The sequence below is a fragment of the Aspergillus heteromorphus genome, assembly GCF_003184545.1.
Source record: "Aspergillus heteromorphus CBS 117.55 chromosome Unknown BO70scaffold_4, whole genome shotgun sequence".
NCBI classification, from domain to species: domain Eukaryota; kingdom Fungi; phylum Ascomycota; class Eurotiomycetes; order Eurotiales; family Aspergillaceae; genus Aspergillus; species Aspergillus heteromorphus.
The window spans coordinates 575,631-592,432 of NW_020290409.1; the positions used below are offsets into that span (position 1 = coordinate 575,631).

Genomic DNA, 16,802 nt, shown 5'->3' on the forward strand with positions numbered 1-16,802 from the left:
CGTATTATGTACTCTTCAACTCAATGTTTGACCTCATCATTCTGTCCTGGGTTTTTACAGCTAGCATGGTTCTATCCTGTTGAAGGGACGTGTGTCAGTTGAGCTAGATTACTTGCAAGCATCACAGAGGACTAGAGAATTGCCGTGATGCTATCGGGATAGCTCATTCAATTGTGCACAACAATCCCTATTCATCTCGCCGGTCTAGCAGCGCGAATCCTAACACAAGAAGAATAAAGTACATGTTTCATACCTGGACCACCCGAACACAAGTCTCAGACACATCAGCCACGGTGCTTGAGGCAGAGTGACTAACATATATAAGTCAGGCTGACGCAATACCACTTTAAAAGCTGGGAGCACCGTCGAACATGAAGGTTGCAAACCGATCAGATTTAGTATAGAAGGCAATAGTATTACCCCGGCAATCTTGCCAAATGTACCCATAGTCCAATGGGGAAGGACGACTGCTGTATTTCAGGAACCTCTGCGGGAGGGCCATAATTTTTTTGCTGTCGTGAAGGATCCAATGGCCGGCGCTGTCAACCGTATAGAACGGCTTTTCGCTCCACATGTCATTCGGGGAAAAGGTGAGAATGTTCACCAGCGATGGGGGACCTTCCCATACCCACTCAGTTGTTCCCGTGGCTATCTCATGGACGGTGACTTTCCACTCGTTCCATCCCACCGCTACCCTGGTGTCCTGCGGCGAGAACGCTATGCGTATCGGTTCCCCAAATGAGCGTTGTCCCCCCTGTCTGAGCTCGTGTCCCCATATAGCACCGATTTCCTTCCCAGTCATCGAACTGCGTATCTCCACCTTCCCAGCCTCCCATCCAATCGCTACCATCGTGGGATTATGAGCTAGAGTTGCGAAGCAAACCCTTGTGTAGAAGTTGTTGACTCGGTATTCACAGTGCCTGTTACCAACAGACCAGACCGCTAGATCGCAATCGCATAACGAGTATGAATGAAGTAGCACACGCGTCTCGTCAGACGAGAACTGAATGTGAATATGATGCATGTACCATCTCTCATCACAGCGCCCCTGGTCTCCGCTTCCCTGCAGATCCCACCGCTGACTTGCCTCGCAATATCCCCAAAATTCGAGACTCCCCGATGGCTTCATGATAGCTATTTTCGTACCACTCGGGGAAATAGCGAGCCCTACCCAGTCACGAGCATTCGTCGGGACGATTCGCCCTTGGGTAACCAGGTCGCCTTGGTCGCCCATCACACCCCACGCCTGCAAGTGGCCCTCGCCTTCGTCATCTACTTCGCCCACATCGGACACCGATGGTATGAGTAAAGTGCGGCTATCAAGCACGCTGATCGTACCCTTATCTCGGACTTGAAAGACATAACCCTCTTTCATAAAGTCCCAGATTTGAAGTACCGACAACGACACCGTGAATTTCTCCCCAAATACCATAATCCTTGTTCCGTCCATACTTAATAACAATCGATTTCCTGAAAGCGATAAGGGAGCGACGGAGGCTTCGAGTCGACGAAGATTCCACAGAAGCGCATTCGGGACGGATGAGCCCGATATCAATCTATGCCCGCGGGGAAATAAAGCGAGGTGCTTTATATCCATGGTGTGGTTGATAGAATGGTCTACCTGCTTGGAATCAAGATCCCATATCTCCAAATAAGTCTCGATCGCGTAAGCCAGTTTGGCTCCATTGTGAGAAAGAGCCAAACAATCAATGAAACCCCTTTGAAGAACCCCGATGTCGATTTCGTGGTCCTTGACCATGTCCCACACTGTGGCATTGCCGTCGGAAAAGCGAATAGCAGCTCTGGTGGCGGAAAGTGACACTTCGCCTATTTTCAACCCAAATGTCAAGGTGTGACTTATCTGCCTGGTATCAGTATTGCCAATGTGTAGTACGCGTCCCTGGGAGAGAGACATTATTGTGCCATCAGCGGAAACTGATACACCCTTGAAATTGATTTGAGTGTCTTCCTTCCTTTCAGTGGGAAGGCCTCTATCTTTCTGCTGCCGAGTGTCATGGCCAGGCTGGAAAGACCAGTTGTTCAACTCGGTTAGTGAAAGTATGCTCGACAGTTTCTCCGTCAATGCAGTGCTGGCCTTTCCAGTTGTAAGACTCCATGCTCTTATATGACGAGAGTGGAGGCCTCGTGTGAACAACACAGCCGCCAGCTCCGTCCCATCCCGAGAAAAGATAAGACACTCCACGCTCGTCTGTCCTGGTAAAGGGGCAGCAGCCAGTTCCAGTTCTGTATCGAAGGTGTGAAATAATTTCCCTGTGGTCGTAAACCAGACTGTGATGGTTTTCGTGGTGCAAATGGCAACCAGGCTCCCATCTGGGGATATCACAAACTCAAGAGGTCGATTATCCAATTCGAGGACCTGCTCTTCCCGGCCCCACTGACTCTCCATTGTCGGTGGCCTGAGTAACCATGCTGGGTAGTCTCTAGAAAATCTTCTTCGTATAAGGCTCTCCGTCGGGGTGAACACAGTTGCCATGTAGTAAACTTGAAGTGGAGCCTTTTCAATGATTGATCGGTGATAAAGGATGAAGCTATGGGCATCGTCGACAAAGTCTGCAAAGCCTTGATGTTTTAAGTCCTTTTTGAAATGGATTCATTAGCTGGGAGCCTTACTCGAAGCGGGGTGACAGTTCATTTACCAGTGCGAGACTTTTCAAAATAGCAATTCCAGTTACCGCATCATCAATCCTTCCTATCAGAGCGAGGGTCTCAACCCAATGCAGAAGGTGCTCCTTCAAGAATTCCAACGCCATGTGCGTCTCTCCAGTCCCCCATGGGGAAACCACTGCGTCCACTAAGTGGGAAGCCCAGTATTGGCAGCCGTATCGAACGATGGGAGAAATATGCTGAGTGATCATGTCTTTATCAATGTCGGAGAAGAGCGTCCCGGGTTCTTGTAGCTGACACATATCCTTTTTCAATTGACTGCCGATATGCTTCAAGCAATATTCAAATGATCTCCTATGAGCCTTGCTTTCATCAATGAAGAATCTCTCGTCCTGACATCTTCTTTTATCAAGAAGGAAGTCACGGAACGAAAGATGAAACAGCTGAACGGCCGCATTTCGATCTTGAGGGACAATCAAGACAGAATTCAGACTATTCAGTATGAACTTCATCTCTTCTGAATCGATGCCGAGGAAGTTTTCCATGTCAGATAACGACAATGGCTGTTTAGAAGCAAGTATCACCCCTACAGCCCGAGGGAACAACTCGACGAATACATCACCATCGTCACCCACAGCTACAATTTCGAGCAGACGACGATACATCTGGTCAAGATTGTCTGTCCCCTTGCCTGTTATCATCTTGGCGCTGAGAAACTCCGAGAGTCGTCGATCTGGGAAATTGCCTCTGAGAAACCGACATGCGGTATTCGCAGCAATGAACAACTTCCCGCTCCATTGCAAAAGCTCCTGGATCTGTTTCTCCTCTGGCCAACCTTTTCGAATCTTCTCAAGCTCGCTCCGGACATAGGTAGAGATGTCTTGTTCGGTATGTGTTGCCCCAACTCCTTCTTCCAGCGACAGACGTTTCACGTCAGACCTTTCTTCGAAGCTCTCAAGAATGTGTTTCTCATTCCGACTGGTCACAAAAATCATAAGCTGAATGCGCTTTAGGACTTTGGCCTCTAAGAATAGACTGATAATATCGGGAACGGCCCGAGTACCTTTGCATTCGTCTAGTGCGTCGATGACGAGGACTACACGAACGGGCACAAGTGATGTTGACTCGAGAGTTCTGAGGGGCTTAAGGATCAGACATTCCCACTGATCCTTCAAGCTTCTTTGTTGCATCTTGTCATACGCAGGAAGGCTTTGGTATAGACAGGCATCGAATCCAGGAATCCTCTGCGCCAGACCCCGCGCAAGCGTGGAGAAGAACATTTCAACCTTCGCTCGGTCTTCCTGGACCCTCGAGAAGAAAAAGCTCGCGCCGAGATAGCCTTGCTCGTGGAACTGGCCGGCCACCGTGCGGGCGATTGTGGATTTCCCGGTGCCAGCCATACCATTGAGCCAAAAGACACATCTACTCCCGTCGTCTTTACCTTCGCCCCAGTCGCGAACCATGCCCAGGATAGCTTTTCTGGTGTCCTTGTGGCACGAGGGCGGTATCTCTCCGTTAAGGCCTTCATTGAACGCAGCGCACACCGCCTGGGGAAGCTTTTCTATATGTTCGCGTTTGGCGAATTCCTGTCCTCATGGTGAGCGAGAAAATCTCAGATGGGACTGACTGTGTTCATCCATCGCTTCAATCTTACCAAGACATCACTCTGTACCTCCTTCAGCCTATCCAGGATCTCGTCGACACTTTGCCTCAGGGATGATAATTGACTATCAAGGCCGGCAATGGCTCCACTATCCAACGTGTCCAAGGTCTTGCTAGCATCAGCTTCAAGGCTCTGGATTTCCGAAAAGCTTGCTTTCCCCTGCGATGCAACGGCAATGTCCTTGACCATTCGTCGAAACTGATTAAGTGAATAATGGTGCAAGAGATCGGTCTGATATTCGAGAATTCGAGCATAAATGTCAATTGTCTGTTCCCTCAGCTGAGCGTGAAGATCCCTATCGTGATCGGAAGCTCTGAACCTCTCCTCTGGATGTTCCGAGAGGTCATAAACAACCTCGATGACGCGGAACCGTACAAGCAAGCTCGAGATGCCGTTTAAATCATTGAGAGCGTTGTCGGTGTGCGACAGAGCAGCGGACAAGATCTAGGCATGCATTGTTAGAATTAGAAACGCCTGCACTCCTGTCTGGTACCCCATTCAAACGAACTCACTGGGAGGAGGGCCGCGATACTCCCCCAGGCCAGGCTGGCATGAGATTCAGCGGCGACAGCCGCGGATATGAGAGAACTGTAGCCCAGGACGGTCTGGACCACTTTGATGACTCCATCTCTCACTCCTTGCGGTTTGCCTTCTCCAATCTGGATTTTCAGTCGGGATTCCTGGATGGCTTTCAGTTTCGCTATGGCCGCATCCTGGAGATCATCGCTGTGCCCATCCTGGATAAATCCTTCCAGTTGGCATAATCGTTCGGGATCCACCTTTTTGCGCGCGTTCGCCCAAAGTCCCTTGTTTATGGATGTATCCTTCACGCTTTCTGCTCTGTTGGCTCTTTCTTTGTCGGTAAGAATGGTTTTGGGGAGTGCATTTCTTCTGTGGTCTTGTTGAGTCGCGATGAAGGATGCATTCACTGGCGGACTCGACAAGTCAGATGAAGGATTTTCTTGTGCATTCTCTGGGGAGACGGCCCGTTCTATATCGTTCTTCTCTGCAGAGACATGAGGCTTTGGAGTGGATGATCCGACAGGTGGTTCCTCAGGAGAGGATTCCGGGTTTCCACAGCTTGATTCTGGGGCGACATGAGGCTTTGGCGCGGAAGATTGAGCTGATTGCTGGAGAACGAGTGCTGGTCAGCATGGTCACAATCACGAAGGGAAGACTTGATTGAATACCTTGGATCTACTTTTCCTTGTCCATGGCCAGCAAGAATGACAGGGCATTTTGGCTGACGTTGTGTTACTCAGATGCAAGTCCTCGGCTTTCTCCGGTAAAACAAGAGAGCCGGATCCATCTGGCTAATGGCGGGGTATACCTAGACTTATCCAGGCCAGAGAGATAGACAGGCACATCCAGCTTGTCGAGCCTCAGCCGAAGTCTCCAATTTGGGTGTTTGCGCAGCTGACGTGGCAAAGCGGCCTCTGCATTAGTTCATCGCTGGCGGTTAGCGAGAGGATTCAATTGGGGAAATGCGACTTGGCTCTACCCCGGACCCTAGTCTCCTCAAAGGACCAATCCCACGATGGATAAATTGACATAGCAAACAAGAGATACAACCTATCCCGTACATCAACTACAAAACTACACGAAAGAGAGATCTGCTTGAGGAACGGTTTGATTAATTAGGACTCGACTAAGCGCACTTCCACAGAGTTGGCACTATAGCATTCCTTTCATCCAGCGCTTGTAAATTACACCTCCTGTTTTAAGGAAACAACACCACATGGAGACATAGGTGTGATAAGAACCAGACGCGAACAATTCGGGATATCAGCAAAGTAGGTGGTATGGGTAAAATGTAAGTAAGAGGGAGAATTGAAAGCAGGAAGAAAAGTGGGAAAAAAAAAAGAAAAAGAACTTATGACTCAGCACAGGTATCTTCGACAGTCATTAGACTGGCTGGTAAAAGAAGAAAGAAAAAGAAGAGAAAAAGAAAACAGAAGGAAGTCTCGATAAGCTCACATCTTGATCGATGGCAAGTTGAGAGGTGCAACACCGGCGGGACATATGAAAAAGTAGGTAATGAAGAGAAACGAAGATACCAGGGGAAATTGTCCATGCTGGATCTGAATGGCAATGCAAGGGAAAGTCCAGAAAGGTAATGGTAAAAGTAGGGAGAAATGAACACACCCAAATCCCAGAATTTGTACCTAACAGCCACACCGGACGAAAAGAGGCGCCCCCGCCGCCAACCGAGCGGTTGGGTCCAAATTGAAGGGTACCAGTGGGTGGACACGCATCGAGACTCGCAGCCAAATGCAATGTACCTCACGCAGTCGGTGTGCAATAGAAAGGGAATTATAAGAGCTTCCATCCATCAGGAGAAGCTTTCAGCCGACCATCTAATCAAACCCTGGAAATCATCTCATCTCGAAAGGAGAACAAACTCCGTCCAACCTTGTTAAATCAAAAGAACGCTGAAGGGCCCAACAATACGCCAAGAGCATCCATTTTGAGCTCGAAGAATATAGAGGCGGATAATGCATTGGTAAATGACCTCGAAACTATGCAGAAAAGCAGCGCAGGAGTTGGTATCGCTGAGGATCTAGTCGGCAAGGACTAGCCAGCCACTCCCATAGGGCCAGCACCCGGACGAGCTCTGTATGGCATCTGTTGGGCTTGTCCGTCGGCCTGGATCGGATTCTGCTGGCTTCCATTGGAGGTGCTCCGTTCACGGTAGTCATTCGGCGGTGCAGGTGCGAGTTCTGCACCAGCCTGCTGGGCTCCACTGGTCGAATGCTGATGGCCCCCGGGGCTCTGGACATGGCGAACTGAGCTCTGCATCTGCCACGCTGCGTCCTGAGAAGGATCTGTCTCGATGCGGGCAGAAGCAGGAATATTTGCCCCGCGGTTTGAGTTTGTGATTGTAACAGTCTCGCCGCCGTTACTCGCTTTCGGAGAGATGCTTCCACGCGCGATGTCGCCATAGCGTTTGAGAATTTCCTTGGTAGTTACCTCGTTGTTCTCTCGGAAGAAGTTCGTATCGGTGAGGACAGATTGTAAATCGTCCGGTATCTAGGAGAGAAGTGAGCATGCAAGAACAAGCACGTAAGTGGGAACACAAAACATACCTCACACATATTGTCGTTGTATGTGATTAGACAATTAACAGCTTCGATTGCCAAGAAACTTTCATCCACGGTACTATTCTTCGCATTGGGGTAAAGAATGTTGGGTGTCATGACAGTCGCCAGGTTGTGGATGTCCATCTTACTACCAGTCTCTTCATCGACGTGGGAGAAAGACGAGGTCCAGTTGAGGAAAGCGAAGAGAACTTCCATGGTATCCCGGTGGGCCTTGGGAAGTAGGCAACATGTGAGATGCAAGACGCGCTTTTGTTTTTCGGGGTCGGGTATTTCTGCAGACGTAAGCAAGGAAGCTTGCGATCTTGGGGAAAGGCCGTTACTCACTTTGTGAAATGACGAAAAGGCGATGGAGCTTGAACGTCAAGAGAGGATCCGGCATCTCACGAAGAAACTTTTTCAGTAGAGCCGCAATCTGAACAGGATTTTCTTTGGTCATGTCGACCTGCTCATACTTGTTGTCGATCTGTTCGGACAGATCCTTGAGACGCCTGATGTTGCCATTCTTCCGGAAAACACCCTCTACTGACATGTCCATCTGGCGCATCGCGGACACGGCGTCGTCGACCAGAGCAGGAATCCTAAGTGCACCGGGACCCACGCCATGGCTTGATTCTGTGCCTTCTTTTTCGACGAGGAAATCCAGACTGACACCAAAAACGCCCTTTTTCTTCCCAACTTTTTTGCCCTCCTTGTTGAAAGCGCGACCAAAGATGTTCCAGATGGTGGGCTTGCGCGATTCGATCAAGGAGAGGAGCTCCTCTAATGTGAAATGCCCATCCAACAGAGGCTCCATAGACAAGACAGCAACGTGTCTAACAATGAAATACTCCAGCGCGGAAAGCTCGGAGAAATACTTCTTGGTCCTGCCACCTTGGTCCATAATGTGCCGTTCCAGACCGGCATCAGACACGCCACGTTGATGGCCATGATTGTACTTCGGAAGAGGCTCAGTGGTTCCAACCAGCTTGGTGCCAGCGTGCTTGTAGGCGTTGGGACGCTGTTCCTTGGCTTGCTCGGCAGCGACAATCCTGGGAATGTCATCCAACGTCAATGCGTCCTGGTTGCCAAATGTCAGCTCAGTGACTGTCTCCCCGTTAGCATCCTTTTCTTCCACGATCTGGAAGCCATGACCTCTCGAATCTGAGCCTTCGCCGCCCGACGAACCAGGTCGCACGCTACGACCTTCTGGTCCATCTATAATTCGAGATGCCCGCGCTTTCTTGTAAGTCGTTGACAAGGTCCGTTCGTTCCGAATTGATCGAAGACGTCGCATCTCACCGACTGTTTGCTCCAGGGATGATCCTTCAGGCGGACTTCTAACTGCGTTTGCGTACGTCTTGCCTCTGGTGGCAGACCGACGTATTTCACCGCCAGGGGCGCGACCACCTTCGTTGCCGTCTTGTGGGGCAGAGGGATCGTCTGGTAAATGGATTAGTGGTGAAAAGCGCGACTCGAATGACGATTATGACATACCAGTGATCAACGTTCCGCCTGCCCGTAGAACAGCGAGGAGCCGCGCGAGAGCGACCTTGAGCAAGAACACAAACTGTTGGAGTTTGGTAATATGAGTAAAGCTCCCTTGGACGTCGTGTGTAAGCCCCTTCTGCGAAACACAATCACCACAGAAAGGTCGCTTTTCCTTGGGGCTCCACGATGCGTCTTGGATGGTGTGGGTTAGATCTTTTTGGCATCCAGCACACGTCAGATGAGGTGGCTTTATATGCCACCTGCTATCACCAATCATGATACACTCGTCGTCGATTGGCTCTTTACAAGCCGCGCAACAATCTGAAAGCTGGTCCGCAAGAGTATCAACCCCAACCATCAAATCGGTAAGCGACTCTTCCTCTTCTGGAGGTCGAAGTGCCTCAAGGTCTCCCAAGTGATCTAAGAAATGATGAAGACCTTCAGAAGCTCGTTGTTCCCTCTCTAGTTTAAGAGCCCCTTGCAGTCCAATGCGAATGAGAAGTTTCAGGTAATGTGCAAGGCCCGTTACCAGCGAAAGAAGCTCCTGAGTGACCCCAAGTTTTCGTACACCGGTTTCCTGTGTTTTTGACAACAGTGCAAAGAATGCAACAATCTTCTTGCACAGAAGTTTTGCTTCGCGCCCGTAAGCCAGATCTATGGTTCAAAAGAAACTGTTAGCCCGCGATTTTCCGACAACAGATCATAACGAGACTGCAAAAGATTTGGTGACTAACCTTTCATGCCTTGGGTTTTGATGTGTCCCGCAAGCTGGTCAATAGCAGAGAAGAGAACATCAACATGACCAATGAACCGTTTGGCTACGAGAACTCCATCGACATAGGTGCCATTGCTGACATGGAGAAGCATGTCCGAAATGCATGCCGCAGAAGACTCCTCGAAACTTGACAAAATGCTCCATATTTTGTACACTTTTTCTTCCATAACATCCTCATCCTCACGGACTCTGTTGCGCTCCTCATCGGTTGCATCCAAATCGGCTTCGGAAAGTTCGAGTGGTTGACCTGTCGGAGCTAACCGGACATTCCAAAACTTGTGGATCATGTAACACTCAGGATGCCAATGTTGGTTCTGGCCGTTGCGGAAAATCTCAACAAACTGTTTCAGAATGGCCGTATGGCAACCATGGCACCGTTGTGCAAACTGGGTGGAGTAGTGGAAGTGACAGTAAACCTTCCCCTCATGCTCATAGTATGAGTCCTGTGCGCCAAAGACGGTCGGGCAAACAGAGCAGGTGAAGTGTTCTATGTGGTATTTGCGCTCCAAGGCCGTAATGTATGAACCCCGCAGGGCACCACCGCAGTCATGGCACAGAAGATCTAAACGTCGGAAATAGTCCGTTTCACACAAGGGGTATTGACCACTTCCATCCTCCGCATCGACGGGGAAAAACTTAGACGCCACGATCTGACCGCAATCCTATACACGAGAGTCAGTCAGGAGAAGGTCCAAGATAGCTATAGCTCTGAGAACTTACCTCGCACTTGAAACATTCAAGGTGATACGTTGCGAGTAACGCTCGTACAAATTGACCAGTGAGGGGTTCGCTGCATTTCTTGCAGGTCCGCGACGAGCTAGCTGGAGATTTCGTGGGTGGGCGGCCATTCGGCCGGGATCTCTCCCGTGGTGTTGACCTTTCCCAGTAGCCATTGCGATCCCTTGGAGTGGATGGGTCCCTTGGGCCAGGATGGCCGGATTCCAATCGCCTGCTCATGCGACCATCTGAGCCCGGGGGTCCATCAACAGGGCTGTTTGTAGAGCCATTCCATCCTCCTGCCCTCGTACGAGGCGAGTCATAGGCGATATTGCTGTCCGCAGGAGATGTAGGTGTTTGCGACTGGTGACTACCACCGCCGTATCCACTGGTATTGAGCTTTGGACGGGCGCCCCCGTTGCCCGGCACGAGGCTGTCCGGCAAAGGAACGTCGCCGGGAGGCATGTCCGTAAGGAACTATGCCTTTCGGATACAGAGGTCGGAAAACTAACGCTTCGATGGATAACTTTTGCCGAAACTTGGAAATTGATGGCGTTGCCGCCAATAGGGTCAGGGAGAATCGAGTTGTCGAAGGACGAGGAAGGAAGAGGAGTAAACAGAATCAGTGTGGGTTAAATTCGAGGTAGGAGTCGTCGAGGTCGCGCGTCTAGCTGATAATTCCGTCTTCTAAAGCGTGCCATGTTAGACTCGGGACGAAACTCCTGGTATTGTTTTGCGCGGGGTTGTTTAGGAGAGTTGGCGACCTTTCCCGTAGCAACTCACCTCACGCCATGTAGCTGAAACTTGCGGGGAAATCCGAGGGCAGAAATCGAGGCGCGTGGACAAAGTACAACAGTATAATCGCTCAAAGTAAGAAGCAGAGTGGGTGGAGTGTCCGGGGGAAGAATCCCTCCAGAGGCGAGGCGCAACCGCCCGTGTCGAGGGAAGCGGAATGGGGGATGGATGGGTTGGAGCTCAAAGTGAGACCAACAAGCGGCGGAGTGCGCTGTCGGGAATCACAACCATTCCTAATCCCTTCAGCAAGAGGGTTTTGGTAGACTGCCTGAGCCCAGAGCCAGGGGAGATGGGCCAGTGTAGCAGAGCCGGACAGGGAAAGGTCACGTCGAGTCTAGAGTACCAGCTAGAATGACCGAGGAGAAGTAAGGACAGGAAACCGCGGTGTTTGGGGGGAGCGAGTGTGCTGCTGGCAGTTGTCGCTCTGCCCCCCTATGCTTCAAGTCATGTTGCTGGTTGCCCGCTAGAGACGGTCACGTGAAAGGGGTCACCGCCTCGCACACCGCCCGGAGAAGGCGCTTCCATGGCTCCTGCAGTTGTGGGCGGATTACCATACCAGGTAACGGGGACTCCGTGCCTGGTGAGGCTACCCAAGGGATCACCACAACAACATCACCCCAGAAGGGGACCAGAAGGAGACCAGATGAACGTGTTCAAGAGGTGAAGATGGAGGTGTCTTTCTCAAACACCCATCAGCCTTTGTCCTATAATCTCCCATACAAGCAAACAAACAAAACACCCTCCCAGTTTGACCGGTTTGGCAGGGGAGGGGGAGGCCGCTCTTTTCGGAACACGCCCGTAATTCGATGTGCTGGCAGAAACAGACCCTGTAATGCTAAAGGAGGTGGAGCCCCAGGACCATACCATACTGGGTTGGGTAGTTGGTGATGGCGGGTTAAGGCATGGATGGATGGATGCTTTGCATGCTTCCCTCGGAATTGGCCCATAGCAGGTCCCTAACTCCTCTAAGACATCCAGAGGCCTTCCTCTGGCCCCATCGGCCTTATCACTCACCTACATGGTTTCTATTTTGGAATCTCACACTCTCAGCCGGCATGATTCTTTTCTGAGCCTTTGTTTGATTCCCCGCACCTGTTTCTACTTTCCCTTATTCATCATCGGCTAAAAACGCTAGTTGCTAGTTGACTAGCTGGGTATTGAGTATCAGCCTAGGATAGGTCGATGCCTCGTCCTTGCCCTCTGACTTATAAGCCCTTTTGTTTTTCCTATAAAACCATTAAACATTAAACAAGCACCTGTCGTCCCTGACATGCTGTACCCACCCATCCATGTCGATATATTTCGTCCTCATTCCAGGTCAAAACACACCCACCACACCACACCACCACACCACATTGCGAAATAGAAAACACCACTCACCTGGTAGTATATGTTCCATTTGAGGTCCACTTTCTTCCCTGACTCCATCCACTCTGTCTTATATCAAGACGGGCGTATTTGAATCATTGACTTAGTGATGAGTATCTAACTACTACTATGGACCAGCAGACTTGAGACCCGAAGAACCCGTGGGATCGTAAAAGCCCGTCCCCCCCTCCCCCCTCGCCAAGGTATTTATGGCGTACTTCATACTGGCTGGCCCTTCCAGGCGGCGGGTGACCTCCTGAGATGCATTCTCCTTTCATGCGATTCTTTTATTAACGATCTTCCGATCATCAAACGGTTTACCCAGGTGCCTCAGGTACTGCACTACCTCAGTGTGTAGTGACTATTCCTTACGGTAGCATGCCATCAAATTATAGCAAAGTATTCATCGAGAACCCCCCCCCCCCCCCCCCCCCAGATCAGCCACCTTTGGCTGCAGCTTGATATCATGGCCCTGTTTTGAGAATGATTTGCATTCCCGAGGCATTCCTAGGGAGCTAAACCTGATTCTCACTATCTAGATCACCCATCCGGGTAGTTGGGATGGCGGTATATTCCCTCCGTACATAGGGCCAGAGATGATATTCGACTATCAATTTCCTATTGTGACCATGGGAAGTTTGTGGGCTTTATTGTGGCTGGACGGAGGGATGGCGACCCTGATTCGTCCCGCTGCGTCTTTTCTAGGCAACACCTACACCTTCCCTGGCCACCTTCTCAATCTGCAGCGCAGAGACGTGTAAGGGATGATATAGGGGCACGCCGCACAGGACCACGATATCTTCTGAGGCAACTCGTATCCAGTACGCCTTCGGGTACTCCGTACTACAGAGCAGATGGCTGCTTGCAAGAATGATTTCGGACGGTCAGAGAAGCCAAGGCAAAGGTTGTTTTTTCAACTTCCCAGACCAGATCCAGTCATCACTCCCACGCACCTTTCCCGAAGGGGCTTTAGGCCCAGGGTCCTCCTGTCAGTGGTCGCCTCCGTCCCGTCCGAGTCCTCAGCTCCGTGTGCTCCACTCCCGTGGGCGGTGAGACAGGGGTTGTTTCCCATGGGATCTCCCTGACCACTGAGGGGGAAGGGGGGCCACTTCCGTATACCTAGATACTCTCGAACGACCTTGTCAAGATGTAGGACGGCTCTGAAGATGGACTGGTCAAATGGACTGTCGGAACCCTTCTCCCTGTACCGCTGCTGAGCGTGAGCCACATCTGCCAAGAACTCGGCCATCAGGGATGGTTCTGTTACCCGCGCCCTGGGCCTCTGCTCCCCTTTCCCCTTTAATGGTCGCTCTCAGCAGAGGGAAGGTCGGTTGTCGGACCACTAAAAGGAGAAGGAAAAGACTGCAGCTAGCGCCGGGGACTGAGGAGGCTCATCTGTTCTTCATGTGGGGAGAATGATGACACCTAGATAGTACTCCCACCCTGTCCTTTGTGATATGTATTAAATACAACAGGCAGTACAGAGTATTGTACCTATTCCACCCTGATTTGTGCTGGGAGAGTCGTTATCAGGGTACAGTCATTTACGTGCTGAAATTGCCGAGTCGTCGTTTGCACTTCACTTCCATTGCCTCACCAGCGAACGAAGAAAGGGCACCTGCAAACGCATGTCTCTTCACACGTCGAGGGAATTTGTATTGTCTGCTTTATTGGGGCGGCTGGGAATGGGCTCAGTGTGATCTCATCCTGGATCTATCAACTTAGCACCTGTCGCTTCCCCGCTATCAACCTACCGTACTTGCACCCTCAATGACATATCTACTACTACCGACGCGTTCTCTTCCCCAACTCTCTGGTCTCGCTTGATACCTTCAGCCCTCAGCCTAGAAACCCCCTAACCCTCTCGCCTCCCGGCGCTTTTTCTTCTAGCATCTATCGTCAGGATGTCCGATCAGGCGATCCTTCGTATTACTAGAGTCCGTCCCTCACCCCCCTCCCTCAAGCTTCATTGGACTGACGAGCGGCTTCTCCTTGGGCGGGGTACTAGGAAATCAAACAAATACAGCAAGGCGCAGACCTCTGTGGGTACTCCCACCCAGGATAGCGGAAATGAGTTCCGTCATGTCTCCGTTTATGGCAAGATTGGCTGACGATGACTTGTCATCATCCTGTTGTTTTGTATCAGCTCTCGCGGTGCATTATGAGGACTCTGACATCCGAAATGTCCGTGCCGTCATTCTTGGCCCACCAGACTCTCCCTACCAGTTCGGTTTCTTCGAGGTTTGTCCCTCCCACTTCTGTGGAGAACACACCATATACATCGCCATGTGCTAACGACCAGTACAATACCCAAGTTCTTGGTCAAGTTCGGCAAAGGTACATCACATCCCACATTCTATATAGCTCTCATGAAAGTACTACCCACATTGTCCGAATGCTAAGCTCTTTGGCTGCAAAGATTATCCAGGATGCCCCCCGACTGTTCGCGGCTTGACGACAAATGGTGGGCGAACTCGCTTCAACCCGAATATCTACTCCTCAGGCAGGGTTTGCTTGTGAGTCTGGCCCTGGATATCTGATCCCCACTTGCTAACAGAAGCGGGGCTGTTAGGTCGATACTTGGGTAAGCCAGTTGCATGATTCCTGTTGAAAAGGCATGGCTGATATTCTCACCCGTAGAACGTGGCGTGGCGAGCGCGGTGAACAGTGGTCATCGGCGCAATGTCTGGAATCGATCCTAATTTCGATCCAAAGTCTCATGTCATCCAATCCTTATGAGAATGAACCAGGCTATGATGAGGCGAAGTCACCAACTGACAAGCAGAATATGGACGCATACGTTGCCAAGGTAGGAGCTTTCCCTTAATACGCTCTAGAAACGACGAATCACTGCTGACCAGAATGTAAGATACGCCATGAGACCCTACGAGTTGCAGTTATTGAGCCCTTAGAGGTGTCACTAAACATCTTGCCGGATGCTGATGTGGACTTTCTGACCAGCAGAGCATCTGACAGTGACGACCAAATCGTGTATGACGATGATAAGCCCTGCTATGACCCGTTTTCGGATTTTCGGAAAACCCGCTTTCTGTGGTATTTTGAATCATACATGCAGTCTATTGACGCTGCGGTGATGGAGAGCCCGCCCCAAACCAAATTTAAGAGAATGCCCTTCGAGTCTGGCAACAATGCGATGGACGGTGTCTTTGACTATCCCGAGCTGAAACGGCGAATTATCGCAGTCAAAGAAAAGATCATGGACGAAACACACCATTGGGCCGTGGAGGGGCTTGTGGCCAAAGAGCAAGAGTGGGGTATAGCAGCGAGTCTACAGCGGCAGTACGAGCAAATCGTCGAAAGCCTCAATCATCAGAGTAACATCACAGTCGATCTGATTCTTGTCGATGAGAATCCTTTCGTTTGGAAACTTACATATTTCGGTCGGCCCATGACGCATTTGGACGGTGGTATGTTCACGATAATGATCTATTTGAGTCCACGCTTTCCGGAAGAACAGCCCCGTGTCTTCATGGACACGAATTTCTTCCACGTCCGTGTATCCAAAGAGGGAGTTCTATGCTACGTACCAAAACGGACAGAAGAGATGCGCTATCATATCGAAGGGATCGTTGCAACTCTAGAAGAAGAACACCCACCCTACGATCCACGAACCACTGTGAACCCGGAGGCGACCAGGTTGTTCTGGGGTACTCCCAGTGATCGCAAAAAGTACAACCGAGAGTTGCGGCGATCGGTGGAACGTACAGTGTAGGCCAATGGACCTTGAATGCTTTCATATGATGCTAATGCAAATGATTAGGGAGGCGTCGTAGGGCATTTTATGCGCGCAGCCCTTCGAAGCTTCATTTCTGAGACAGTTTCGTCTAGACCATATGCATGGACTTAACGCGCGTAATTGGCGTCGCAAACTCTTTCACTATCCTTCTTCGTCGCTGTTTTCATTAATATTCCCTGGTGCTCAGCACCTCTTCATCAGTACAGGCAAAACACGGGTTGCATCACCAGACTGCTAGGTGTTCGGGAGCAATGTTTAATCACAATTACGAGATAGCTCTTTTCCAAATACAAACCGCTCTGGTACTTTAAAACAGTAAGTAGATGGGGATATATCTAATCTTCATCTTACAAGACTCAGCAGAAGGGCGGCTTCTAGCTTCTGCACAGTATTCATAATTCCATATATTCCATCCAGCTCTCCAGCCAGTATACAGAATGTGAAAGAAAAGTGGGCCTCACGTGTGGCATGAGGCCTCCTCTCCTTCTCCTGCGGGGGGTCCGAGCTTTGGCCCGGAGATTCTGGAGGCGGGAA

The 16,802-nt window shown here is 50.5% G+C and overlaps 4 protein-coding genes across 4 annotated transcripts; 1 reads left to right on the forward strand and 3 right to left on the reverse strand.

Annotated features, from left to right (window-relative positions):
• Positions 1–32: 32 nt before the first annotated feature.
• BO70DRAFT_426763 (uncharacterized protein) lies at positions 33–5,578 on the reverse strand. The gene is made up of 5 exons (XM_025547821.1): positions 5,479–5,578; positions 4,801–5,418; positions 4,280–4,732; positions 2,658–4,211; positions 33–2,596 (listed from the first exon to the last, which is right to left on the reverse strand). The coding sequence occupies exons 1-5, from the start codon at positions 5,524–5,526 to the stop codon at positions 347–349; spliced, it is 4,923 nt and encodes a 1,640-aa protein (XP_025402283.1). The 5' UTR covers positions 5,527–5,578; the 3' UTR covers positions 33–346.
• A 299-nt stretch (positions 5,579–5,877) lies between these two features.
• BO70DRAFT_161250 (uncharacterized protein) lies at positions 5,878–6,739 on the reverse strand. The gene has a single exon (XM_025538282.1). The coding sequence runs from the start codon at positions 6,615–6,617 to the stop codon at positions 6,162–6,164; it is 456 nt and encodes a 151-aa protein (XP_025402284.1). The 5' UTR covers positions 6,618–6,739; the 3' UTR covers positions 5,878–6,161.
• BO70DRAFT_161249 (GTPase-activating protein LRG1) lies at positions 6,740–11,020 on the reverse strand. The gene is made up of 6 exons (XM_025538280.1): positions 10,352–11,020; positions 9,591–10,293; positions 8,863–9,510; positions 7,714–8,808; positions 7,375–7,661; positions 6,740–7,318 (listed from the first exon to the last, which is right to left on the reverse strand). The coding sequence occupies exons 1-6, from the start codon at positions 10,811–10,813 to the stop codon at positions 6,863–6,865; spliced, it is 3,651 nt and encodes a 1,216-aa protein (XP_025402285.1). The 5' UTR covers positions 10,814–11,020; the 3' UTR covers positions 6,740–6,862.
• Positions 11,021–14,088: 3,068 nt separating this feature from the next.
• Positions 14,089–16,355, forward strand: BO70DRAFT_161323 (ubiquitin-conjugating enzyme E2). Its single transcript, XM_025538283.1, has 8 exons — positions 14,089–14,448; positions 14,520–14,553; positions 14,658–14,752; positions 14,827–14,848; positions 14,931–15,027; positions 15,084–15,095; positions 15,152–15,320; positions 15,381–16,355. Exons 1-8 carry the CDS (start codon positions 14,416–14,418, stop codon positions 16,242–16,244), a joined length of 1,326 nt encoding a protein of 441 aa, XP_025402286.1. The 5' UTR covers positions 14,089–14,415; the 3' UTR covers positions 16,245–16,355.
• Positions 16,356–16,802: the final 447 nt, after the last annotated feature.